We start from the raw sequence: 9,085 nt of genomic DNA, 5'->3' as shown, positions 1-9,085 counted from the left end.
TGATGTTTTGAGCTCTATTGTGTTTAGAACAATATATACTAATTTTTAAAGTATCAAACTGAATTTCTGTTCAATAAAAATCTTTCAAATGAGACTGTAGCTTTTTTTCCCCAAAACTTTGTCTTCAAAATAAGGGTGCATCTTATACACCGGTGTGTCTTGTATTCCGAAAAATAAGGTAACTTAATATAGTCCTATTCATGTTATAGCATAAGTTGTTCTATGATTTTATCTACCGTTTCATGTGGTAGTTTCCATCATCGTATGTTTGAAGCTGTTTTATGATTACTTGGGGGGAGGATGTTCCTCCAGATTGATGTGATTCAGTTTTTAATTGGTCAGATTGGGATTGTGAAAGCAGTTTTGGCATTTTCAGACAATGTTTTTTTTTCTTCTGTCATATACATAAGAAAAATAAAACTGGTAACAGTAAGAATTGATTTGCTACTAATAAACAACAAATCGTCAGTAACATTTAGCATTATTGATTTCATAACAGTGTGATTTGTATTGCTTGGAGTATATATCAGGGTAATGTGAATACATATAAGTTTGGGCTGTCACTGTACTGCTGGTGTATGTTTGTTATCTGTATCATTATTTATAATCAATATATTGTAAATACAAATTACATGTTATATAGTAAAGCTCAATTTTTGGGGTGGGAGTTAAGTCTTATTCCAAATCTTCTTAGCTCAGTATAGTAAAAATAAATGAAGTGCTCAAAATATTTTCACTATAGATTTCAGTTTTACTAAATACTTTTATTTTTGTTATCTTTCATGTTTGAAGTTTTGAAAAGTCTTTTATTTTAATACAGTAGTCTTAACTGCTTGTAACTGTCATCTTCCATTTTATCTCTACTGGTGTAAATAATTTATAGTGAGTCTTATCTCTCTATTTCAAGCATCAACAAACTACTACCCTTGTCCTACTGTATACTAGGTCCTTGACCCCCCCCAGTTGTCGTAGAGGTCAAGTGGCTTATTTCAAATGTTGGAATACCAAAGTAACATGCTATTTGTATCTTTTTGAGTTGAATTGTTTCCATGTATGTCTTCTTACCAGATTTTTGAAATGTATATGTGGAAACATTTTTAGGGTTCATAAAAAAAAAAAGTTCAATGCTTTCCGTTGTTACAATACAAAAGAATTGTACATGTACATATATATGCAAGTATTATCACATTTGTTCCCAAAGATACATAAATGTTGTTGATTTTCTACGACAATCTTCTTGGCAGTTTGGATGTTAAAATGCAAGTCTCTTCATTGCTGCCCCCCAGTGGCACAGTGGTACGTCTGCGTGCTTACAATGCTAGAAACCGGGATTCGATACCCGTGGTGGACAGAGCAAAGATAGCTCATTGTGTAGCTTTGTGCTTAACTTCAAAACAAACTTCATTGCTATCAGCCTTGTAGCCTAATATTGAGTGAAAGGCCTTTGTTGGCACTAGATAGGACAGATTTAGTGTGATTAATTTATTATAATGTATTCTTACTTGCTTTCATTCATAAGTTGTTAGAATTGTTAGAGTGGTATAAACTGTTGATCTCTCTCTGTGGTATAGAGAAAGGTAGTATTTAAATTACTCTCTTCTTTTACTTGATCAAGTTTTTTTCAATTTACATTCTAAATCATAGTTAGTGGTTTGAAAGAAGTATAGTAGGGAGCTGTCATGTTTGGCAGTATTTCTTTCATTTAAATGTATGTGTATGGTGTTGCATCTGACTATTAATTTATAAGTCAGGGATGAAGGATTCCCCAAATCTTTATTTGCCTTACTGAAGGTGGTATTTTCGTAAGTTGTTCTTGGGTTTCGATTAAAAACTGTTCATATTGCTTCTACTTATCACATGCAGCAAATAAGAATTAAAACTTTTGAAGTTTTATTAATTATATTTTAAATGACATGAAAACAAAAATGATGTTCAAATTAAATAACTATTACAAATATTTTTAACAAACCTGTTAGCTTTAACCAATAACACAGGCCTGCGATGGTTTTATTGTCTTGAAATTTTTACACAGTAATTCCTGTATGCTGAATCCTAAAATGATATCCATTTTTCTCCATCATGTACAGGTTTTTCACAAAACGTCATATGTACTTTTCCATAAGTGAATCATCTTCATTTTATGCTTAAAATGTTGACAACCACTGGCTGTAGATTTCTCTAGACCAATCGTGACGTGAGAGTCTTATTGATTGTTCTAGAACCCAAACATAATAATAAAAAAATATTCATTGTGGTAAGCAAAATAATAATTTGATCTAAGTAAGTTTTTCTTTTTTTTTCATACAGATTTGTAAAAAATCCTTACGTGATAGAAAAAAATGAATATTACTTTTGAAATCTGCGTAGCTGAATTATGGAAAATCCATTATTGAAACCAAAACAACTTTTTTTGCAGACCTGTGTAATTTTAGTAATGTTCCCCTAGTTTCAAGTAGTGCTTGTCTTTTTTGGCTTTGGTTGGTTAAATTTTTGCAGATCATTTATCAGCACAAAAGAGTAGCAGTTCAGTCCTACCAGTGTATAAAGCATTACAAAAAAGAAAGCTAACAACCTTAGAATTACCAACTTTTGTTTTTAGGGCATCGAAAAGTTTTCAAACCCAAACCAGATATGTAACTTTCATTTATTTACAAGATTAAATTTTCAAATGTACTGGGTATGTCAGGCAATATAGTTTTCAAACACTGTACATAAAGGAGTTGCATTTGACTTATTTGTATGTATGTCAGTTACATGGATATATTTTTTTTTCTATGGTGTATGTGTTAATCATGAGTTGTGGTGCTTTAAAATTAGGCCCAGTTTGATGCTGAACAGGGTGCTGATGTTGCTGGTGGTGGTGATGGTGATACGTCAGACTCATTGAGCATTGTTGATAGTGACCATGAGAGAGGTAGACCAATGTGGGACCATGGAGATATGTTAGCAACAACCTCTACATCCAGTGAAGGTTCCATTTCATCACTACCCCACCCAAGAAGGGGCTCAACCAGACGAAGATTCTTCACTAGATCAACCCATGAAGCAATTCGAGGTAGAGCTCGAAGGTCATCAAGATCTAGTATTCGGGTGTCAAGAGGGCATAATAATCGTTGGATTTCTGTAAGTTATAAAAGCTTTTCAAACTAGGCCTATGTATAAATATAGCTGTGTTTAGTAGAATATCACACAAGGTGCATATAATTAAAATTAATGGCTATGAGTTTTGGCTATGTTATTTTAATTGTATGCATTGTTGTTGTTTTTGTCAAAAGTTATAATATTTCATATGTAATATTTGCTCAATACATCCAAAAACTAATGCATTTAGTTAACTAGGGTGATTTAAATCTGTTTTCTCTGGGATTATACATGTTTGTTTTTAATCATTTGAAACTTATTCAAAGTTTGAAATTTCAGAGACTCGTCCAACAAAATGTCTATGAGTAACTGCTTAATTAACCTCCACTTCCTAGTTTCTGAGAGCTGAAAGTTGTCACTAGTTTGATGTTAAGGATTCTCAAAAGTTTGAAATTTCAGAGACTCGTCCAACAAAAAAATCTATGAGTAACTGCTTAATTAACCTCCACTTCCTAGTTTGTGAGAGTTGAAAGTTTTCATTAGTTTGATGTTAAGGATTCTGAATTCAGTGTTATGTCTCAGGCATGTTTCCTGACTGCTTTTTTCAGCACTTCTATTTTCATGTTTAACTATCCTGAAAAATATCAGCCATTCTTGTGTATCCAGAAAATGCTTATTTGTATGTTGAAATACGTTGTAAAAATGCTGAAATAGCCATAAACCAATTTGCACTGGGATGGAATTGTTCATTACAGATCTGTCAATAATGTCATACAAAATATTTATTTTAATTTGAAATTACTTGTCTTTTTTTTTGTCTATTTTTTATGGACATTAAAAATATAAAATGAACCAAGAATTAGAGCAAAGACATTTTGATTTTTTGGAAATTTAAATCCAAACTAAGTTATTTTTTAACTGTCAATGGATATGAATAAACATTACATAAATAGGATCTCATGTACTATTGTTACATTAGCACTGAATGAGCGTCATATACAATAAAAACAACAGAATGATTATGAAATCATAAACTGAATGTTTCGATGTATTATAGATACAAAAATTAAGAAATGAGAAAGGCTGATTAGTGTAGCGGTTGTTACGAAACTTGTATTTGAGCACTGAATAATTGGAACTCTTACATGTTACATCCACGGGGAGGATGTGAACTTTTATTAAAGTCAGCAAATATTAAAAGAAGATGAAACATATATATACATACATACATTCCTTTGATTTAAAATGGAACAAAAATTTTAATTTTTGTTTAATAATTTCCAACATTTCTTTAAAGAAGGACTTTGCATACTTTGTGAAATTAGACTTCAGATATTTTTATAAACATAAATAAAATAACAACCTATGTGTCCAGAATGTAACTTTATTAGCTCAATATTTCACTATTACAGCTTTGTCAGGAGCTATCAATTTCTTACCAGTCCACTAATCTAGCTCATTCTGGAGATATAGGTCGTTATTTTATTTACATTTATAAAAATGTCTCATAATAAAATCCAGTTTGCAAAGGCAAGAATAATAGACTTAGAACATTTGTCATGATTGAAGTAATTAAGTAACTGAAGTATATATAGGCTTTATTATCATGCAGGTGCTCAGAGACTTCAGTTAGCAATCACTTACCCTCAGACACTTGTTACTGGTGGCTTTTTTTTTGGCCTCTAATAACAATAAGGTAATTTACAGGTGTCTTTTTATTTTTATTCTGCATAACATAAAAGTTTGAGTTCTTGCCCTCAGATTAGACATCAATGATACAAGATTAGAACAATCTTTTGATTTTTAGAGGAGTGGATAAGCTGAATTCCTCTGGTTTAGTGTTGGCTTCAGATTAGCATTCACCAAACTGATCAGTTTTTAGTTGCCATTCATCTTCTGTTTTACTAATTATGATGAAATCATTAGGATTAATGTTTTCAGAAATGCTGCTCATTGCTAGATGGATTTCCAGGTTTTATTAGGTGGAAGTTTTTTTTGTATATAAGTAGACAGTGTGAATGTGCGAGTTATAAATCACCATCTAGTTTACGTGTACCCCATTCTTAAGACAAAATAAATTAATTTTTACATTTCAATTTGTGTGTAAACACCTTAGAATGGAACTTTACATTTTGAAACTTTGACCTGCTTATGGTAACACAATTACATCCAGTTTCTTGGAAGAGTGAAACTGTGAAATATTGAGGATGATCACCTTAACCAGCATTTAGCAGATGTTAATATCAGTGAATAGGGCTCTAAATTAACTTTTTTTGGTTGTTATCTGTAGAAAAGGTGATCCAGAAATTCCACCTTTTCTGGTGAATATTTATATGGTCTGTGGATTACAGTGGTCTTTATGCTTTCCTCTTTAATATTCATATTTTATGCCTACAAAATAATACTATCAAATAAGAAATTCTGCTATTTTTGTTTTCATTCATGCTGCAACTGTGAAGTAGTTTGGTCAGTCTTTTCGAAATCTTCTTTTCCTGGACCACTGCTGAACTTATCTAGATTGTTTGTTTAACTTCCATCATTTTAGTCAGTTTTTTTTCACATCCAAGTGCAAGGAAGTATGAGACAAGCTGTTGTGGAACATAGCTCATTTCCTGAGTGATAAATTTTCTGAAATAATTGTTCAAGTTATGAAAATATTTATTGCGTTTAATATATTCTTTGAGATGGTCTTAAGTTTTTCAGTCATCTGGCAACATTCAGTGTTGTAGATTATTCTGTAACTACTCATAACTAATGTTTAGTGACAAGTGGATCATTACTACAAGGTCTGATACAAGTAACAGTGAGTAATGTGTACTTATTGTTTAGCTAAAAAAAAAGTACAAATATTAGAATTTTATTAGAGAACTGCACCAATCTCATATAACAGACCTGGAGGACTGACAATATTTTAGGACACTTGTGTAAGTTGTCATCTTAAATGTTTTAATAACAAGAATTTAAATTTCACTCGTCCATTCAGATGATGTGTACCTATCCAAAAAAGAAAATAATAATGCCTGTTGAGCCATGAACACATTATTAAGGGCAAACTTCCTACTGCTTGTTTCTTTTTTGAAACATAGTGCTCATGCTTCTATACACATGATTAAACAAGATTTATACTTGAAAATGTGTACCCATACTAAGTGGACCCTGAGGTTGTGCACCTGGGTATTATTACTTGTATACTAACTTATTTTTGAATGCTGTAGGAACAAAGCTGCCAGAATGAGCATATAACTTACAAAGTCAGTGAATGATAAACACATACTTCAATTTGCCTTTGTGCTCATGCTTAAACATCATATTCAGATTTTTACTGTTTCAATACTGGAAAAATTCATATCAACACATTTTTCTCAGTCAAAAACCAGTAATGTGTTATCAGTATAATATGTGTAGTAAAGGTTTAAAATTAATTGAATATTTTTTACAACTGGTATTTTCCAAGATAACTCAGAAATAAACCAGAGCTAAAATTAGTTTTGACACCATTCACTTGGTGTCATAAATAAAACTATTAAATATAGAAATGCAGTTATTTGATCAGGAAAAATATCAGCTTGAAAACATTTTGATAAACATGTAACTATATCTAAATATTAAGATTTTAAATCTATACAATACTCGGTAGTTTTATTAATGGAACATTATTTCAAAGAAATTCAGTGTTAAAAATAGCTGTATGAGCTGCATGAATTTAATATTGTACACTGAATTTGAAAACTTAATTTTCTTTCATGGTTAATTTTTGTGTAATCTTAAAAAATTTTATTACCAAAAAATGTCAGTTTGTGATTATAAGTCTCATTGTTTAATGCTGGTAGTTATGCTGAACCATCTTATACTGCGTTTATGTGAAATAAATGTCTTTACTAGCCACGGAGAGTTGCAGATAGATTCCACCACCATCACTTTCCAGTTTTCCATACAGAGATGATTATGGGGCTCAGAAGTGGACTTAATGAGGGTAATGATTATGAGGTAAAAATATTTTTTTAATTTCATAACTTTATATAAAGTTGGATAAATAATTAAACAACAGAGTTTTATTTAGTCAAAGAATAAAAGTACAAATTGTTTACAATATCTAGGGGTTAAATTTGGGAGTACTTACCACTTTTGGGTGCAAAATTTGTGGTGCCCAAATTTAAAACATTGTGTCTTGAAAACTTTAAGCCAGAAATAGACAATAATAAATACCATGCATACTACATATGCATTGATGAGCAATGAATAATAAAATGTAGTTTATCTAATACAATGTGAAAAGACAGCAATAACTAGGAGAAGTCCTCTTCTGGAACAAGAGCTTTCTCCAGCCATGATAAAGATTATTTCTGTATTCTCAATCTATTCTTAGAACCAAGAGGTTGATAGATGGCTAGAGGAAACACCAGTTGCCATATAACAGTAAAGGCGGGTTATTGTGATGACACTTAGTCTGGATATCATGAGGCTCACTGGAATGATCCTTGTGGAACTCCTAAGCATTTCAAGCTGCTGGTATGAGCCACCAATGACTAAGGAGAATGGTGAGATGCGTGTGGTGAATGATAGTCACCATGAAGAGCTGTGATGCTGCTGTAACCATTGTCTCACTACAACTATGCAAATATTTCTGGTAGGCAGGAGACTTCCCAGCCAACAAAGCACTGAGACTCTACAAGACTACTTTTGGCATTTGATGTAGAAGTAGAATGTGATATCAATGCTGCATTCTGATCCAGACTATCCAAGAACACAGCATTTGTCAGGATGCACATTAATCTGAAGTGTTAGAGAAGAATGAGAGTTTATTTTAACCCTTGAGAACATCTCAGCCACACAGTGAAGGAGAATCTGGTAGCAGGTCCAGTCTATACCATACTTTAGTGATGTAAAATGCTGATCCAGACTGTCCAAGAACACAGCATTTGTCAGGATGCACATTAATCTGAAGTGTTAGAGAAGAATGAGAGTTTATTTTAACCCTTGAGAACATCTCAGCCACACAGTGAAGGAGAATCTGGTAGCAGGTCCAGTCTATACCTTACTTTAGTGATGTAAAATGCTGACCCAGCTCTTGTTAAATGGAACAGCAAAGGAGGATTTGGATCATTTAATCAAGTTTTACAAGCAGTTTATTGCTTGGAATGGATGGAGTTAAGGGCAAGTAATAAATATCTGACATTGAGTTTAAATGTGACACTTTGTGCCTAAGAGAATTTGGATGAGGACAAATTTGACAACTGAGACACAATTATCAATAAATTGCTACATCAGTTTCACTCTGCAGACCCAAGTTAAAATCTTTAAGATGATGATTCCATAAAAATTCTTACACCTATGCACATAATCTCTGGAGGTTACATGGATAAGGCATTCCTAAGCGTGTCTCCTGGTGATTGCACTGAGATATTCATAACACATTTACTGAGATTCTGTCGATTGTTCCCATGTGGTGTCGCATTGGTCTTAGAATCTTCTTATGTATGACAAAGGCAGTTTCTCTAGCAATTGGATTTAAATGGTAATATCAAATCAATGCTGGAGTAGAAAAATCCAGCAGTACTGGAAGCTACAACTGCAAACACTTCCCCAGTCATCCTCCAGAATCTGTGATAGCCTAAGGTTACTCTGCAGCACATGCAGCAATGTGTCATGGTGTACCTACCATGGTTCCAGATTGGACAGAGAGGCTTCTCAGGTGCAGTTACCATGAGAGAATTTCCATATTTTAATTCCAAGGCAAAAATATCCAACACAATTACTATATAGACTAAAACTGGAACAGTTGCAGGAAAGTTAATGACAAGCAAGTGCTGCCTCTGTTCTGGCTAAGTTGATGTATCGTGCATGGAGGAGTACATCCTGCCTGAAGGACAAAAACTACAACAATTGCAGGAAAGTTAATGACAAGTAACTGCTGCCTCTGTTCTGGCTAAGTTGATGTATCGTGCATGGAGGAGTACATCCTGCCTCAAGGACAAAAACTACAACAGTTGCAGGAAAGTTAATG

General features: G+C 32.8%; 1 protein-coding gene across 1 annotated transcript in view; it reads left to right on the top strand.

Annotated features, from left to right (window-relative positions):
- Positions 1–9,085, top strand: part of LOC111086613 — a 26,074-nt gene that overhangs the window by 11,993 nt on the left and 4,996 nt on the right. The window contains exons 4-5 of the mRNA XM_022390140.1: positions 2,818–3,123; positions 6,964–7,068. Coding sequence (XP_022245848.1) covers positions 2,818–3,123; positions 6,964–7,068 — 411 coding nt within the window. The remainder of the gene's footprint in view (positions 1–2,817; positions 3,124–6,963; positions 7,069–9,085) is intronic.

This window comes from Limulus polyphemus, unplaced genomic scaffold (assembly GCF_000517525.1).
Source record: "Limulus polyphemus unplaced genomic scaffold, Limulus_polyphemus-2.1.2 Scaffold1254, whole genome shotgun sequence".
In the NCBI taxonomy this organism is placed as follows: domain Eukaryota; kingdom Metazoa; phylum Arthropoda; class Merostomata; order Xiphosura; family Limulidae; genus Limulus; species Limulus polyphemus.
Note: the sequence above shows the minus strand (reverse complement) of the source record. Positions and strands in the feature narration are given on the sequence as shown.